Source organism: Brassica oleracea, chromosome C4 (genome assembly GCF_000695525.1).
Source record: "Brassica oleracea var. oleracea cultivar TO1000 chromosome C4, BOL, whole genome shotgun sequence".
NCBI classification, from domain to species: Eukaryota; Viridiplantae; Streptophyta; class Magnoliopsida; order Brassicales; family Brassicaceae; genus Brassica; species Brassica oleracea.
This window is the reverse complement of record NC_027751.1, coordinates 31208942-31228285: the sequence shown is the minus strand read 5'-3', so window position 1 is coordinate 31228285 and position 19344 is coordinate 31208942. Positions and strand designations below refer to the sequence as shown.

Genomic DNA, 19344 nt, shown 5'->3' with positions numbered 1-19344 from the left:
CATGAACCATATAAACCAATGGTTATCCAAACCAATTCAAACATATTATTTTCTGAACAAACCAATTTAGTATTATAACTTTGACTAAACGTATTATTATCAAACAAGTATATTGGTGACACATGTGTGCATGTGCATGGTTCAATGAATAGACGAGCAAATCGGTAACGCAACTACACGTTATAAAGGTGTTTTCTGTTTGGAGTGTTAACCGAACCAAACCAATTAACAATAAGCGATACACATTACAGTGTGTAGAATTAAATTAAACAAAGTCGTTTTAGCAGATCCATCGATCGATGCGTTATAGCCCATAAACCCATCGATCGATGCGTTTTAGCAGATGGACAACCATTAGTCATGGTTAATATATTATATGTCATATGACTATAGTATTATAGTGCATTGCTTTAAAACATGTATATATACAATCAGACAAATTAATATCATCGTCTAATTAACATTATATACTAAACCGATAATACCAAACGATACTAAATATCATGAATCATAAATACGGTTTTTTTTTTTTTTTTAGAATTTCGCAATTTTAAAATGAACCATTTATATTAATAACACACGCAATTACAAGGAGAAGCAACGTAAAGAAAAATAAACCGATATTCATTTTAAATTCACCCGGAGTAAATTCTTCAACGAATAAACCGTAAACAGAAACACAAATAAAAATTGCACATAAAATCAAAAATGCGCAAATCATCTTTCTTGAAATGAAAAATCGGAGAACGATTTAGAAATATTTGAGAGAAGATGAAATGTTTTGGATAAGAAAATGGAGTGAAAATGAGTTGTATTTATAGATGAAAATTACTGTTCATGCCCGTTGGAGAAAGGGAAAATTTTTGAAAAATTTTCTTTGTGACCGTTGGAGTTAAATCGAGTGCACCAAAAATCAGTTTAAAAATATTGTATTAAACAGTCATTCAAATCTATAAAATTTCATAAAAATTAATAGAAGTAAAAAAAATATGGCAATGAAATATTTATGTTATGACAACAAATCATGCGACGGCTCAGCCGGTCAATGCAGAGTAATAAATAAATTATACGGCGGCTCGGCCGACCAATTAATAATAAACAGAATATAAGGCGGCTCGGCCGACCAATAAATAATAAACAGAATATAAGGCGGCTCGGCCGACCAATAAATAATAAACAGAATATAAGGCGGCTCGGCCGACCAATAAATAATAAACAGAATATAAGGCGGCTCGGCCGACCAATAAATAATAAACAGAATATAAGGCGGCTCGGCCGACCAATAAATAATAAACAGAATATAAGGCGGCTCGGCCGACCAATAAATAATAAACAGAATATAAGGCGGCTCGGCCGACAAATAAATTAATTAAATTATTAATAAATAATATAGGCGGTATTCCAGCCATTATAACATGATATAAATAATAGTAGAGATGGTATACCGACCATTATAACAGGGTATAAATGATACAAATAAATTTTACCAATTTAGAGGACACTCGTGCTGATAACGTGTTGTAAAATAACTTATGATTTTATAGTGTCGAGAAATTTAAATAAGGGCGAAAATTTCTCCCCGCAGAAAGAAGATATACAATAAATATGCAAGAAAGAATATTTACTATAAAGAGGGAGAAGAGAGATGAGATGTAATGATTCTTTGATTATAAACTCTTCTTTTTATTTTGTTATACAAAAGAGTGAGATGAGTGATGATATTTATAGTGAACAACAATACATAAAATAACAAAGATGGTGCTTAATTTGGTAAATGAGTGGGTGATCATAGTGCTTGATGAGTAGATGATCATAGTGCTTGAGTTAGTAAAGGAGTGGATGATCATTTCAATCTTTATCTTATAACAAAAACAAATTTATTCTTACTAAATTTGATACGGAATAATCATTCCTAGTAGTTTTTTTTTTATTTGTTCCTAATGTTCTTGCAATTATGTTAGACCACGTATCTTTCAATAGTGATTGTTACCCATTAGACCCTGTATCTTTCAAAAGTGATTGATGCTTCTAGTTCTGTTTTTGTCAAGAAAATGTTCAAAGCTAAAGCAATGCCAGGAATCAAGACTTGGAATTTTTTTTCGTGCACCTGGAATCAAGACTTGGATTAGTTTGCAATTATTGAACTTTATTGTCCCAAGTTTCAAATTTTTTTCTTAATCAAATAACCTTTTACAGAGAAGTACTAACATTATTCAGGAAGCACACACAATACAATTACCAAAGCCGAAGCCAAACCCAAACCCAAATCATCAACTACACGTATATCTACATTTAAAAATTACAACCAAGAACTTTGAAATAATATTAAACAAAACCTAAACCAACACTGTAACCCTGTGAAGAATCTCAAGACTTGAAGCCAGTTTGTTTCATCAATGTGCCCGACCTATAGCTTTCTTATACTTGTAGCGTTTAGAGATCCATAGGTACACCAAGAAGTTGAGGAAACTCAGAACCGCCAGCAAGTAGAAAAAGTAATCAAGATGCCCCCGGTTCAAGTTATCCGGTATCCAACCCGGTTTACCATTCTTCTTAGTCAGTTTCATCACAACCGTTACAAGAACCGTGCTTAAGTAGTTCCCAAGCGCAACCGTGGTTAAAGACAAAGCAGAGCAGAGACTCCTCATGGCATCTGGAGCCTGGTCATAGAAAAACTCAAGCTGACCTATAAATGTGAAAACTTCAGCACACCCAACAAGTAAATACTGAGGTATCTGCCAGAAAATCGACATGGGGATCTTTTTATCATCGTATGCATTGTGGCTTTTGACGTAGTCGAGCCTAACGACCTCCAAAACACCTGCAGTGACCATGGCAAAGATGGAGATCACGAGACCTATTCCCATACGTTGAAGCTGAGTGAACCCACGTTCTTGGCGTGTGAACTTTCTTGCGAAAGGGACGATGAACTGGTCGTAGACAGGTGTCCAGAAGAGTACACTGACCGTGTCGAAAAGCGAGAGGGAAGCTGATGGGATTTCAAAGTTTTTCCCCATGTGTTGGTCCATTGTGTTTCCTTGTAAGACGAACATTGTGTTCATTTGGCTGTACACTGTGGCAAAGACTATCCCTGAGGCCCATACTGGAAGAAGAGTGATTATGGACTTGAGCTCTTCTACTTGTGTTACTGAGCAGAGTCTCCATGGATTCACCTCACCGTCTTTGATGCTATCTGAATGACTCTCAACCGCTGCCTTGTCGAAAAACCTAACATGTTCAACACTTTGGTTAGAAACCTCATTAGTCATTGGGAACGGTTAGATACAATGTTCTAAAAACCGGCTAGGCGCTCGAGTTGACGGCAAATCGGACCTAAATGAAATGATTTTTCTCTAACAATTTTTTTAAAAAAATCGGTTTACACACCCGTCTAGTCATTAATCCAACCTAAACAAAATGATTTTTCTAAAACAATTTTTTTAGAAAATCAGTCTAGACATCCGCCTAGCCGATTAATCAGTCTAAACACCCGCCTAGCCCCTGGCCGATCAATCGGCCTAATCAGTAATCCTCTATACAACTCTTAATTGCCGCTTATCGATTTCTTGAACATTGGTTAGAATAGGACAAAAGATGGATACTTTGTGTGTTTCTTACATTAAGTTGTCTGTGTGCTCAAGCTTCCTGCTACCTGTGATATTACTCTCATCATCTGCAGTTTCAAAGAGCAGAGACTTGTCCTCTGGAACCTTAACACTCACCTTCCTGAAAGCAGCAACAATAACCTGAAAGATCCTCGTGAGTGGACTCCCACCAGGTCTTTGAAGCCTGTAGTAACGACTCCCCAGGAAGAAAAACACAACCGCAATGACCATAGCCACTGTCGGAACACCGAACCCCCATCCCCAACCAACGTTCATTTGTATCCAGACAAGAACAGTGGCGGCAACAAGAGCTCCGACGTTAATGGAGAAGTAAAACCAGTTGAAGAAAGAGCTTTTCTTCAGCTTCTCGGCTTCGTCATTCTCATCGAACTGATCAGCTCCAAAGGAGGAAACACACGGTTTTATACCTCCCGTTCCAAGCGCGATCATGTAAAGGGCAACAAAGAAAACAGCTGTTTGGCCAGAGTTGGGGTGACACGTGTCGCCGTTGCAGTTACCGGGTTTAAGTCCAGGAACTGAAGCTGATAATGTCAACAGAGTCATGCCCTGTAAGAAAGAGAGAACAAACTTGTTACTTCCTTTTTTTAAAAATATTTTTTTCTAAATCAGGAGGTTCAGGGACGAAGCCAATAATCCTCCAGGCCCGAAACCACAGCAAGAGAGAGATACAAAAACTTGTTACTTCCACCAAAACTCAAAAACATTTTAATGATAATCATTAGCAGAGAAAGTGAAAAAAACTCACGGAGACATAGATGAAAACAAAGGTTGCAATAGTCCAGTAACGCCCAAGATAAGCATCAGCTAGAAAGGCACCAATCAAAGGAGTTATATAACATGTTCCAGACCAGTTGGTGACGTTGTTTGCAGCAGTAGCGTTGCCTTGATTCAGACGGCTCTCAAGATAGTTCACGAGGTTAGTTCCCATTCCATAGTATGCCAATCTTTCACAGCACTCATTGCCTAGACAAGATTACAAACACTGATAAGTCTTCTATTACAGTATAAAGCAAAACACAAGATAGGATTGTTACCAAGGATGAAGCGGCAAGCTTTCCAGTTTCCGGTCTTCTTCCTATTAGCTGGGTTTTTGTGAATATCGACAGTGCCATCTTCCGTATACACATCCTTTTCTTCTTCCATAATCCTATTTAAAAAATGAGCCTTTTCAATCAAATAACCGTTGGGGAAAAAATAAGTTAAAGCTCAATACTTTGGGGTATATATGAACAAACCCATAAAGGTTTCAAGTAGCTAAAATCATGTCATTTGGTTTATGAATAGACTGAAACGACCACTACATAAAAGCAAGCATAAAATCCATGCTCTGAATATTCAAGATTCAGTAGGAAAAAAAAAAAGATTAAGAATATTCAAGATTCTGTGTAAAAAGCGAAATACAAAGGCTTTGTTAATGAACGGAAAAGCTTAAGACAAAACTAAAAACTCCAAGAAAGAGCAAACCTTTGTCCGAAACAGAAGTTGACGGTGACGGTGGCGGAGATGGGTGACGAATAGATAAGTTTCGGGAAAAGGGTAAAGCGATAAGAGAATGATTACACGGCACTTGTGGGAGTATTATTGAGGTGTGAGCTTGAAAAGTTGAAGCGCTCTCTCTCTCTCTCTGTTTCCACTTACCAGCTTTGCTATTTATATCCAATAAAGATGGATAGAACTATAGAAGAATAGAAGAGCGTAGTTTACTTTTCTTCCCATGTTTGCAGTTTCATCCCCAGTGTTGTGATAGCTTTCATTAATAGACGAAAGGAATCGTCCACCTATTAGTGGACCTCTCCCACTAAAAAACAAGAAAAGCAACAAGTGTGAAAACAATAACTTTGGTCTAAAATAAATTAAAGAAAACAAAATTTTGAGTTTCTTTTTAAAATTGTGTTCACACTTCATAAAGAGTATCTATTTTTTATTTTATATATTTACTTACGTCATTTTCAGAAATTATTTAAATCTTTTTCTTTTCACACTTTGTGATATTTTAAGGAAAATTGAATCATAAAATTAGAATGTTCTATAATCAGACTACAACTCTAATTTTATGTTCTTTTGATATATTATTGGTTCAAGAAAATGAAAAATAACAAAATATGTTTTCCTATATTTGTTTTGGACCCTTTTAGTTGATATTTGCTGGATTTGTGAGGATAAAAAAACAAAAAAAACTACAGTAATTTGATTTTCTTTTTGGTAGATATAGCACACATTGTTTTTAGGGTCAAAATAGAAGAAAAAGGAAGATTTTAGTTGATCGTTTGAAAACTACGGATAGTGATGATATCGAGAATGTAAAAGATAATGGGGTTTGATTTGGTTTAGGTGAAATAGTAGGGGCAAATAGACAACTATTTTCAAGTTATTAATAGCTGATCTAAAGATTCTTTAAGTAATATCAAAAAAAAGAAGGAATGCATGTGCATCCACGTAGCTGGATCCTCTTATGATGTCAATAAAAAAAAACTGACCCCTAAATATCTACTGAGGATTTGGCAGTATCCCCAATTACAACTCGTTGACTTGAACTCCTCACAGCATCTTCGAAAATAACATTCTATAGAAGTTTTTTGCTCTCTCAGATAAAATTTCAAAACTTCAAAGTTTTGAGGAATACTATTCAAAACTTTAAATTTGAAGATTCATATTTTTATTTGTATTTTAGTCTCTACAATAACACATCACATTTATGATTCATAAATATTTTTTTGTTTATTGTTTTAATCTTTATAAAAATTATGTCTCATAAATATTTTAAGTTTTGTTTACAAAATTTAAATTTATACATAAAATTAAATAAAACTTTAAAATAAGATTTAAAATATTTAAAACTACATTTAGATAACAAAACTATACAAGAGAAACTTAACAAAAAACCTTTTAAAAAACTACATGAAGACATAACTAAAAACTACATGAAGACATAACTATTACACAAATTTAAATATTACAACAACAAAAATAGTCAGGTAAGTTTGAACCGGAACCTTCAAAATTTTTAAATATTATCCAATTTTTTTTTGTGTAACTGAAGATGGATGTTGTTGTTGTTGATGATATTTTTTCGTACAATTATTTTTTGTTTATATTAAATATATTCACGAGTATTAATATCATCGATAAAGTTAGTCTTTTAGCAATATTTTATGTTTCTCTTCTATTTTCTTGTTATTATCTAATGTAAGTACAAGTATTAATATCACCTGATTTCAACAATTTTTATCTCTAATCTACAAATTAAAAATAAGGATAGCCATTTTTACTTCAAAATGCACTAGTAAATCATATATGTATTACGAAAATCACTTTATGGAATAATATGGTATTTTGATTGAAGTTTAATATTAATTAAATTATTTTGTTTAAAATTTTATATTTTAATATAATATTTTATTAATTAATATTGTTGTAATATGTTTGTATATGTTCTAGTTATTTACAAAAGTTTTATGAATTCAAATTAGTTATGATAAATTCAAAGACCGTATTATAAAATACAAATAGTTTTAAAGTTGAGTTTGAAGTTTTGATTTTAAAGAAGAACATCTTTAAACTTTAAATATAAAGTTTTGGAAACTTGAGAATAATTTTTGGAGATGCTCTTGATCCCCAAATGATTAGCTGTAATTTATTTTGAATTCTTTAATACATGATTGAAAGTCATCGAATCATTCCGAAGATTTTCAACAAGTAATTATTTAAAGATTAGATTATCTTGTAAGCAAAAATCACTTAGCCGCTGACTTAAGAGAGACTGAGATCCAATGCATTATTTTAGTTATTACTTGTAGATTTATGGGTTCACATGGTGTAGTCCTATCAAGTGATATCAGACAAACATTTAAAAAGTTATAACATATAATTTGTACTAATTAAAAAAGTGTTATGCTGAGTTGTCACGTAATTTGAATGCTAATTTTGCTTACGTGACGATTTGAAAATCAATTGAGAATTTTGTTTGTCTAAAATTAAATTGCTAGAGAATGTTATATTATATAATATGTCTATTATGGACCATACATTTATCAAATTGAAATTATTATATATTATTTTCTTAAATAAAACCTACAGAAATACCTAATATGATTAAAATATATATGGCAATTAATAATTTTAAATAATAAAGATTTGCTAACAATCTGTATACTTTCTATCATTTTTGTTTAATTATTTATTATTAAAATAAATTACACAATTACATTAATCATATAATAGAAATTAAATTTTTTTTTGTATATGTTGTATTTTGAATTTTTCAAAACGAGTATAAATTATTAAAACTGTTAAAAGTCTCATATAAACTTTTGCTTTTGTGATCAATGTTTAATTTTTTTTTCTATAATAAGATACAATGATTATAAAATCTTATGAATAAATAATTTTATTTTAATAGGTGTTTATGTTAATATATATATATATATATTTCATATCGTTTAAATTAAACTATATATCATATGAAAATACATACTTATATTTTGATATCTACATTGAACATATATTGAAAAGTTAACATTTTATTTTAAATGATTATAAATTATTGAAACCACTAAACATTCCACATCAAAAAAAAAATCGTTGGTGTAAAATTTTGTTACACAAATATGCAAATAATCATAAAATTATATGAGTAGAAACCTTATTTAATAAATCATATTAAAAGTATACTATATATCTATGTTAATATCATTTAAATTTAATTATATATCATATACGATTGATAAGATTGATTGTTTTGATTTGTTTACCCAAAAATGATTACGAATAAACAAGATCGGTCGTTTGATTTATATGTGCACGCCAATTTATTACATAATAGTAACTGATTTCTTAGTTATTTAATATATAATTATTATTTTATTATTTCATAATATGTAGAAAACATAAAATAAGCAATAAATATAAAATATTATTTTGCACATGGCGCGGATCTTAATCTAAGTATGTATCTCTTTAATAACTTTAAATCTTAAACATTTTTCTAAATCTCAGGCCAAAACAAAATAACGAAATGAGAATAAACTCAAAAATCAATATTTATATCGAACAATAATCAAAATGAAAAAAACGACACAAAAATGAAAAAAAATATTGAAGATAGATAGGATTGGCACGTGAACATAAACTTCTTATAACCATAATTAACTTTTAAATTGCTAAATCATGATATAAAACCGAGCTGACATAGTTTCATTGTAACCAAATAGTAGGCCTGAGATTCTTCGACCTAAACGTTAGGTTCTTATGCGATAAGTGATTTTTTGACCTAAAATATTTTAAAAAAAGGTATCATCTAATTAGTAAACAAATTATGTAATTAACAAAAAAAAAATTAAAAAATTGTTTAAGGGCCAAAATATTAATTCGATCAAGAATATAAATTTTATTTTTTCATACGATATTTCTTAAATAATTTTCATATAAATTCATCATGCGCAAAGCGCAGATCTTAACATAGTTTAATCTATTGTTTCGATTAATGATTAACTCTTAAAATCGGTTGATACATAATAATGGTAATAATGGCGTAATTCATGCTTGTTTCGATAGATAGACATACTCACGTCAGTTTATATTACACGGAGCTTTAAGAAAAAATAGATGGCTTAAAACATCAAACCGAAAACATAATCAAAAGTCTCTTCATTCTAGACAAACTTATTCTATTCTAAACAGCTAACCATGGCTCATCTGCAAACCAACTATTTGATCAAATAGACTAGAGATATCAAACAGGTTGGTTCGTCCCGTCCTGTACCGTAGCAGAATCGTCATCTCGCGGACCCAGGCGGGCCCGTTCCGCGCGGGCTGCGGTCTCCAAAAGGTCGGCCCAATCCCGTACCGCCCAAGTCCACAGTCCCTTACAAGCTGTCCCGCGGGCTGAACGCAAAAGGAGTGCAGCAGGACGCATCTCGACACTGCAGGCTGCTCCACTACATACCTAAGTGCACATAATGAAGATACATGAACACATGAAGCATCTACTATTGGAGCTCAACAAAATTTTACATATATTGTTCTTATTCTTGAAGTTTTCTTGGTTTTTGAAGTTCATGAAGTTCATCAAAGTACATAGAAATCACAGTAAAACAGATACATTCACTTCTGGAATGAGAATCAACTGGTATCAATTGCATGTAGAAGATGAAAAGCTAAGTCTCAACTAAAGTAAATTTTAGAAAAACACCAAATGGTCCAAATCGTAGTACTCAAAACAAGACTAAGCAACTTAAACAAAAAAATATGAAATTGTAATTGAAACAAAACACCAAATCAAGATAACATTTCAAACTTGCTCATATACTCATCTTCACCTTCCCCATCAACAATGGACTCAAATGATGGTAAGTTCTCTTCTTCACCATCACCATCGATATCTTCATCTAAAAATATCAGAAATTTCATTTACTTAGGATAAAGGATAATGGTACTCTTAATAAAATTAAAATGTGAGTTATTTACCATGTGCATAAGATTTTTATCCCTTGATCCAATTCCTAGTGTATATCAGAGCTTGGAAATTTTTTGGGAGTAGACGGCTTTTATATTTATTCAGAACTCGCGATCCAATACTGAAGGAAGACTCCGAAGCCACTATTGTGATTGGAATACTTAGCAGATCACATGCCATTGCAGCCAAGTCGCCATACCGATGCGCATTATCTTTCCACCAATCGAGGATGTCCAAGCTCTGGAAATTAGTAAAGTCCAAAGGTGGTTCTTCAAGATAAGCTTCTGGAGGTGTCTTTCCACTCACAATGCCACTGGTTTTGCAAAATGCAAAGAAATCCTAAGAAAGTTAAAAAAAAAAATATTAGAAAGGGAAAAAAAAAACAGAAGATAAAAAAAATGAAAAACACTCACATTGTAGTTAAAAAACAGTCCCATTGACCCTGTCGCACATGCTTTTTGCGAAGCAGTCTCACGAGGCTCAGTGGAAGGTGAGTTATTCTTGGATTTTTTGTCGTATGAGTCAAACAGAATACTCAGCTTGTCACGCAGATTCTTCACCTTTGCATCATGGGTACTCATGTCAAGCTTCCCTAAACAACATTCGACAATAGAAATCTTAAACTGTGGATCGAAGACTGCTACCATTGCAAAAAACACCACTGACTTCGTCCCAATATTTGTCGAACTTCTCTTTCATCGGTGGCACCATGTATCTGACAATCTCATCTTCGCTTTCCTCATTTCTCTGAAGCCAATCATGGATCAACCAAACCTGATAGAAATACAAGTTTGCAGTCGGGTAATTCGAACCAGACATCAAGCTTGTGATCACAGCAAAAGGACCCAAAAAATCGCAAATATTGGCTGCTCTAGTCCATTCCTCAGCTGTGGGCGCCATTTTAGAACCCTTCTTATCAAATGCCTCCAACTTAATAAATGATTTACGGTACTTGATGGCTCTTTCAAGCATATAGTAAGTTGAGTTCCATCTTGTCGGCACATCCAGTATTAGCCATCCACCTTCTACTACTCCCGCAGCATCCACACATTTCTGGAACAGCTGTTCACGCGTTTCCGATCCTAATACATACTTAACACTGTCTCTTACTTTCTGAAAAGAGTCTCCAATAACCTTCAACCCATCTTGCACAATGAGGTTAAGTATGTGAGCTGCACATCTGACAAGAAAAAACTCTCCTCCACACAACAAATCATCATTCAAATTCAGCTGCGATTTCACAATATCCTGCATCGAGTCATTACTTGTAGCATTATCTAATGTGACCGAGAACACCTTTTTTTCAATTCCCCACTTTTTCAGTGATTCAAGGAGCTGAACCGCAACATTCATACCGGTATGTGGTGGTGGTAGAGCACCTAACGTCAGGATCATTCTGTTCAACTTCCAATTCCGATCAATGTAATGTACTGTCACACACATGTATCCTTCTCGTTTCACTGATGTCCACAAGTCAGGTGTGAAGGACACTCGTCCAGGAAGACTCTCTAATTCCCTCTTGAGTGTGTCTCTCTCACTTTCATATAATCGATACACATCTGATCTCCCTGTGTTTCGACAAATGGTTTGGATATCAGCATTCAAATACGCCCATGTGTCTCTAACTTTTTGATACTCCACGTACGCATAAGGTAGATCATGCTGGACTATTGTCTTAGCTATCATCTGCCTGAACACAGTATGATCATACTTGCGAGATATTACTTTCCCCTCGGTATTGAGTTGTTGCTACCTCCCAGTATTCCTTGGATACATTTTACATCTCCCCCGATGCCTTCTCAGCCCACTTGTTCCATGCGAGTGAGAATACCATGCATACTCATTCTTGCAATGATTGCACACAGCTTTCAAATCTCCATTGGGTTTTTCAACCACCATGAAATCCTTCCACACATCTGATCTTTTCCTATTCTCCATATCATCCAAACCGGCTTCAGCCTCGTCCAACTCATCTTCTACTAGTTCATCATCAAAATCCGGTATCTCCTCTTGGATCTTGCTCTTCTTCTTCATCGACTGAGTACTCGGTCCTTTGTTTTTCCGCGACTGAGTAGACAAGCCCTGAGGCGCTGGCTTTCTTCTCCCTCCACGAATCACAGATTTCAGAGGAACAGTCTTCTTCTGACTACACGCATGTGCAGAAGAGCCACTACCTCCATCTAGAGTGGATTGGTACATGGGTTTCTGTGAGGCTGTTCCAAATTTATTTGTCTGGGAGGCTTCCTCGTTTGGGTTGTTGGAGTGATTTCAACATCAGAATCCTCTTTTGAATCGACAAGACTGATGAGCTTTCTTTTGCGTCATTGCTTCTTTCCATCATTACCACCATCACGCTGATCATCGATCTCATCAATTGCAGCAAGTCTTGCCATGACTTGTTGAGTCTCAAAGTCCGTTGTATTTAGTGGCGAGTAGTTAGTATCCAAAGTGAACTGCTCTTCTGGGTCGCTTCTTGATCCCATGGTCTCTCAGGTTTTGGTTGGTTTGTTTGATGTTTAGATAATTCTATTCTAAGCTAAGTTACGGCTCCGTGACCTAAGCTACGTGCGTAAGTGGTATTAGGGTTTTTAAAATAATTTAAAATTTTAATTAAGTTAAAAATTGATAATTTAAATTTTATACTAGCTTGAGGACAAGCTACGTAAATATTCACATAAACATTCACAAAATTTAATTAGCTTGAGGACAAGCAGCGTAAACAAGCATCTAACAAAAGATCAGTGCAAAACAGCAAGTTCTCATATCAATAAAGCTAGTTCTAAGCAAGACAGTGAATTCTCATATCAATACAGTGATTCATAAGCAAGACAGCGAGTTAACATATCTAAATAGGGAGTCCTATCTAACCAGTGAGTTCACCTATCTAAACAGGGAGTCCTATCTAACTAGTGAGTTCTCCTATCAATGCTTATTAGTTCTACGGAAGACTGCGACTAACCTGAGGTCCTGAAGCTGCTCATATCAATGGTAGGCTGACGTGCTGACGCCTCCTTGGTCACCATCACTCCAATAGCTTGAGGCAACACATATTCATACGCGTGACACAAGCAAAAAGAAAATACATATCAGAGATAATACATGAGACTACAATGCAAACCAGTGAAACAAGTCGCTACACTACTCAACAGAAGACAGTAAGAGACTAGTCTTGTCTTAACTTTGCAGTGAATCTAGACGCATAGCTTATGAACAATCACCCTTAAAATCCTCGGAATGATTTTTCATTAGCTATGCGGCAAAGATTCACCGAACTAGTCAACACAAGACAATAAGACTTCGAGCTCTCCTATCAATGATTACCAGTTTTGCATAAGAGAGTGACTAACCTGAGGTCCTGAAGCTGTTAGGGGATGAAAAGCTAGAAGCTGATGTGCTGACGCCTCCTTGTTCACCATCACTCCAACAGCTCGAAACAACACATATTCATACACATGACACAAACAAAACAAAAAAAATCAGAGACAATTCATGGAACATATCAGCACTACAATGCAAACAAGTAATGTCTTATCTTATAAGAGGAGAAGAGGATGAACCTGTCGCCTCTTTGTTCTTCATCACTTCATCGCCTCAAAACATAACACAAAACAAAGACAACACGACAAGAAAACATATCAGAGACTGAACACAAGTTATTTTTGTTCAACTTCTGTAACCATATCAGATAAAACGCTTGTTGGTCTTCTTAATACATGGATTTAACAATACTCTTTCGGATCTTGTTGGTGAATTTGTTTAGATAAGATATAACACAAACTATAGATCGCTAAGACAATTAGAGACAACACACATTCACATGGATTTAATCTGGTCTAAATATTCTAACGAGTTCTACGGACACATTCACAATTTAAAAACAAATTAAACCAACCTAACCGAGACAGAGACATAACACATAACTCGAAAGAAATACAACTATATCAGACAAAACAATTAAATAAAGAGGAGAAATGGAGAAGGAAACGAACATGCATGCATCGAAGGAGAAGCTCCGGTGGTGGATCTTAGAAGAATAAAAGCTCCGGCGGTGGATCTATAAGAAGCTCCGGTGGTTGATCGAAGCAGATAAGCTCCAGAAGAGACCTGCCTGCAAAAGAAGATGAAATAATTGGTTAGTGCCGACAATATAGATCCACAACAAACAACAAGAATTTTTCCTTACGTGTGACATGCATGGACCGCAGGAGAGCCCAGGAGCACCGTCGATGAAGAAACCATGGCCGGAGCTGGATCTTCTTCTTTGGTGGAAAGTTACTTCGCAAACTTCTTGTGATGGCTCCAAGAAGCTTCACCAGAGGAGATAGATGGCGAATGGTAGACCGGAAGCATCATCGACCTTGAAACACGGTCACCGGAGATCCTTCACACCGCATCGCCTTCTTGTCGCACTTTCTCTCTCTCGTTTTTTCAGGTGGAGGCACAAAAGGAAAATTGAGAATTAGGGTTGCGGGACTCCGCAAAACCCGCAGGTCATCTTTGGTCCATCCCGCTTTCGGCCCATCCCGCACAACACCCGGCCCACAAGTCCCGAAAAAATGGGCCTACAAAACTCCGGCCCAAACCCGCCCCGGAACAGGCCTTCACGGACCCGGCCCGCGATCCAATCCCTCCTTTGACATCTCTAACCAAGACCAACTGAAAGCATAATCAAAACTTTTTTTTTTGTAAAAGAACATAATCAAAACTTTGTGATGCAGGTAAGTGTCTTACGTGAAGTGATAAAGACATCAACGTTAGTATGAAAGGTTGTTGCTAGGTCCAATATCAGAATAATATCATTTGTTGACAGATCTAACTGGGATGTATATATAAACAAACCAATCAATGCAATGTAATTTCTTGATAGATTCATTTTTCATATAGTATAAAGTTATTTAGAAAATTTGGATCGTATATATTACGTAATTGGCTTCTTGATTCCACTCTACGATCAATTCACTGGTTCTTCCAATCCAATTAAAAACATCCTTAATTACTCATTTATTGGCGTTGCATCTACATCTCAAATTTGTTTCAGAAGTGTGAAAATTCTAGTTCTAAAACATTTAATTCAAAATACTATCAGGGTTATAATATGTTTTATGAACACGCAGATGGTTGGTTAATGATGATATTTATTTTCTCACAATTCATTGGTGATTTCTTTTATATATATATTTGTGTATAACTTGTATAAGGGGTTCAGAAACTTGACTGGTAGAAATAATTTGTTTTGTATGAAAGTGCCACTTTTATGAAAACTATAATGATGGGAACATATATGTCTATAAAAGAAATGAATTTATAGGTGTATAAACAAGTTGATGATTTAAAATAATCAAGTTTCATTTATTTTACAAAAAAATAAATAATTGACCTCCAACTGTCTATAGAATATAACCTTTTTACTATAGCTTTTTCACAACTCTCGAAACATGGGAATTTTATATTATCACAAAATAACTTTAGCCAAAAGAAATCATAATTCAAAAAAGTGATGCTGACTTCAAATGCTCTCTACATGGTGTTTAAGCATAAGCAAATATATTGCCACCTACGTTGTGCTAATTTACTCAATGTAAAATATTAGTAGCATTTACATAAAGAAAAGAGTAAAAAATGAGTGACAATTTGTTAAAACATTGTGTATTGTAGTATTTTTTAATTCATGTTTTAGTGTCCCAACGCCATATAGTATATCTAGCATGGTCCATCTAACGTTAGTAATTAATTTTCTTCCAAACATCCAAATCCAGTAAATTTTTTTTTTTTTGAAAAACCATAACTTGGAGTGTCCGAAAGCACAGAAAATAATAATATGTGGCCTCTTATATAAATACCAACAATAAATAGTAACTCTCAACCAATACAAAAGTGTCTTAAGTCATCACCGAATGGTAATAAAACTATTTACCAAAAATTACAAAAACTATGTTGGACAAATCCAGTAATTTTGACAGGCATGTTCCTACAATTCTCAAGTCTATCATAGTCCAGGTTTGTGCAAGATCCAACGGCGTTGAAGTTATTGATAGCTAAAACATAAACATTAGTTAATTACTTTCTCAAATGGTTTATTAATAATTTATTTAAACCCCTTATATATTGAAATATTACCAAAATACTGACGATGATTCAAATTTTAACTAATTTACAAATACTTATGTTTATAACAAGAGGTAGTGCATATTTTTTCTCTAGCATGCCTCATCGATCTTCCCTTGTATTTTGTTTCTTAATTTGTCTTTTTTCTTCATCAGATGGTTGTCGCCTTTCTTGTTTTTTCCCAACCTCCGTTTGGTGCAAGAGATCTTCGTTACCATCTTTAGACACTTGTTCCGATTCACATTTCACTTCCTGCTCAAAAGACAAGTAACAACAAGCTAATAAGTATCACTAATTGCTATTTAAATGTGAAAAACCTAATTAACATATTGGATGGGTACCTTTATTTTCCCAACAATCATATGAGCCTTGTAGAAAACATCATTAACTTGGTTTTCATCACCCCAAGCCTCCTCAAACTTGTTTATTAGATCTTCATTGACAAGCTCCACTCCTTGCTCCTTGGCCTTCATCGCTGGCTGCCATGATCTCAAGAATCCTATAAACCCTTTAAGCGAAAGCTTATGCGGAATATCTAGCCTAACAGGCTTCCCTTCAGACCCCATCCCTATGCTCTCAAAAGGAAACGGCAGCGTTTTATAACTATCGAATGCCAAATTCATAATAGGAGTTCTAAAAGGAAGAGTAGAGTCCACAAGGCTCTTCATTATGGGATCGATCTCGGAGGAGATAACGATATCGTTGTAGACCCAAATGGCTATTAGGCCTCCTTCCTTGCGAAGAACACGTTTTGCAACGTTGTAAAATGTGGTTGTGTCGAAAAAATGGACAGCCTGTGCAGCAACTATGAGGTCCACAGAGTTTTCTCCTCCGAGTAGAGCGACCATTTCGTCTCCTGACATATGTTTTGGAGTGTGATGGTAGCTGATTCTTGAGTGTTTGACTGCTCGTTTAAGTTGTGCCTCATTTATATCAGTAGCCACCACGTTCTCGTAATGCTCAACAAGCTGTAAAATATAGAAAGTTCTTGATATTTGTCAAAAAAAGTTCTCGAAATTGTCAAAGATTAGTTTTTGTTATGTAATAAAAATCAGCAGACTAGCATGACAAATTTTCTAACTATATCAACTAAACTGTTCTTTTTTTTCTTCTACATATTCACAAAATAAACTCATCAATCAGAGACCAAGTGAGTAAAACATATATCGATTTCTTTTCTCTTCTTCAGTTTTGCCTTTTCTCCCAAATCTGCGTAAGCTCATTTGCAATCAGTTCTAATCAATGAAAAAGATTGTATCTTTATATTATCTTTTTAAAAGTAAAATTTTTATTCAATAATATATTCTAGTCACACAAATAAATTAAATTATATAATATACATATAATAAAATAAAAAACCCATGCAAGAGCCCGAAGAACAACAATCAGTGTGCGGCACTAAATTTGACTTACCTCTTGGATAATGAACATGAAACAATAAAAGAGCCTCCTAAGTGAACTAGTTATCTTGTTGCTGGATTTATCAGCCTATTCTATCGCAAATCATGTATATGCTAACTCGACCATATAGTAACGGAAGGTTTCAGTTTTTTTCGAAGTCTTGAGAGAAGATATAAATCTTTTAAAACAAAAAAGAAGAAGATAATAATGAGAAGGTTTACCCCAATAGCAGCCTGACCGCTACCAGTGCCGACATCCCAAGCAAACTTGTGGTCTTGTGTCCGTGCGGCTATCTTCTTATACCAATCCATCGGGTATCTCGGCCTTGCGTCGAGATAAGCTTCAGCTTCTTTCTCTGATAAGGCAGCCATTTTATTTTCCTTATCTCTCGTTTTCTTTTCTTGCTTTGAATATCTATCTGAATTATCCGCAACACCAACGTTGAATTGGCCTAGTGTTAAAGGGGTTACGACTGTAATTACCGTCACGCGAGTTCAATTCATGGTAAGAGGAACTATTTACAATGCTTGGGTTCCCGGCAAAAAGGTGAAACCACTTTTTTTTTACCAAAAAAAAAAAATTATCCGCAGCTTCTTTATACAAGTCTCTTATTAATGAAAAGGGTTGAAAGAAGTCAAACTTGGCGTGAGGTAAAGTCTTTTCAGTTTACGTTTGCTTTTGGTTCGAGATCTTTTAATACAATATAGTGTTCAAAACTCAGATCACGATTGATGGGGGTTCTTAGGGTGGAGTTTATAACGGAATCTAAGAATTCGTCTATATTTAAGAGTCGGTTCTTAGTTTTTTTAGTTAAAAGCTAAGAAATGAGTTAAGAACCCATCTTATAGAACTCCTTCATTAAACATGCTCTCAAATTGCATGCATGTTACACGAAATGATATAGAAAATGATTAATCAATGAATTGGATTTATCTACCTGCCTATAATTTTATTAATGATTTGATCACATGCATGCGTCCATGCCTTTACATTCATTCAATAAGAAAGAAAAAAACAAACAAAACTCATCTTTTTTTTTACTTCGATAATTAATACGAAGAATGTGTATTTTTAGACGCATTTGATCACTTGAACAATTCTTCCAGCTTTCCTCCACTACCATTTATTGTTGAGAAAATTGTAAGAAGACTCCAAAAACCTTAAATCTGTTGTAATTAGAGACTTTAGAGACTGGATATTTCTATGTTATTAATGATCAATAAAGGTTCCTTTATATAATGATTACAAGATAAAGATAAATGGAAAGTATCCAAAACCTAAATTCACTAGGATTAGGAAAACTACTAATACATAATAATGAAAAGATTACATCTACTACGAAAAAGAAAGGGTTTCCTTTTCTCCAAGTTTTGTGGCCGTCTCTCTCTCCTAAAGTCGGCTCTCTCTCTCTCCTCTCTCTATGGCTTCAGCCGTCTCTCCATATTCTAGGCATTGGGCCGGTCTTGGACCGGGCCTGGTTAAGGGCAATCCACTCCATGATTTATAACACTCCCCCTTGGATGCCATAACCACACATGATTTGTAGTACGCTTCATGTTGCCTCATTAAAACCTTATCAAGAAAATCCAGTGGGACAAAACCATGATGAAGGAAAAAGAGTACAACACGCACTACTCCCCCTGATGTGAACCTCAGTGTAGGTTTCTACATTCTACGCATCTGGTGCGTGATCTTTCCTGTATATGTAGGAAAGGAGTAATCGGCCAAGTTCATTACTAAGCCGTATCTAGACCACTT

General features: G+C 34.6%; 2 protein-coding genes across 2 annotated transcripts; both read right to left on the bottom strand.

The window, feature by feature from the left end:
* Nucleotides 1–2145: 2145 nt before the first annotated feature.
* LOC106342583 (protein NRT1/ PTR FAMILY 8.1) lies at nt 2146–5351 on the bottom strand. Its single transcript, XM_013781557.1, has 5 exons — nt 5091–5351; nt 4661–4773; nt 4372–4589; nt 3619–4172; nt 2146–3228 (listed from the first exon to the last, which is right to left on the bottom strand). The coding sequence occupies exons 2-5, from the start codon at nt 4767–4769 to the stop codon at nt 2394–2396; spliced, it is 1716 nt and encodes a 571-aa protein (XP_013637011.1). The 5' UTR covers nt 4770–4773; nt 5091–5351; the 3' UTR covers nt 2146–2393.
* Nucleotides 5352–16181: 10830 nt separating this feature from the next.
* Nucleotides 16182–17999, bottom strand: LOC106340869. The gene is made up of 3 exons (XM_013779700.1): nt 17808–17999; nt 16527–17153; nt 16182–16437 (listed from the first exon to the last, which is right to left on the bottom strand). Exons 1-3 carry the CDS (start codon nt 17955–17957, stop codon nt 16288–16290), a joined length of 927 nt encoding a protein of 308 aa, XP_013635154.1. The 5' UTR covers nt 17958–17999; the 3' UTR covers nt 16182–16287.
* Between the last annotated feature and the right edge of the window lie 1345 nt (nt 18000–19344).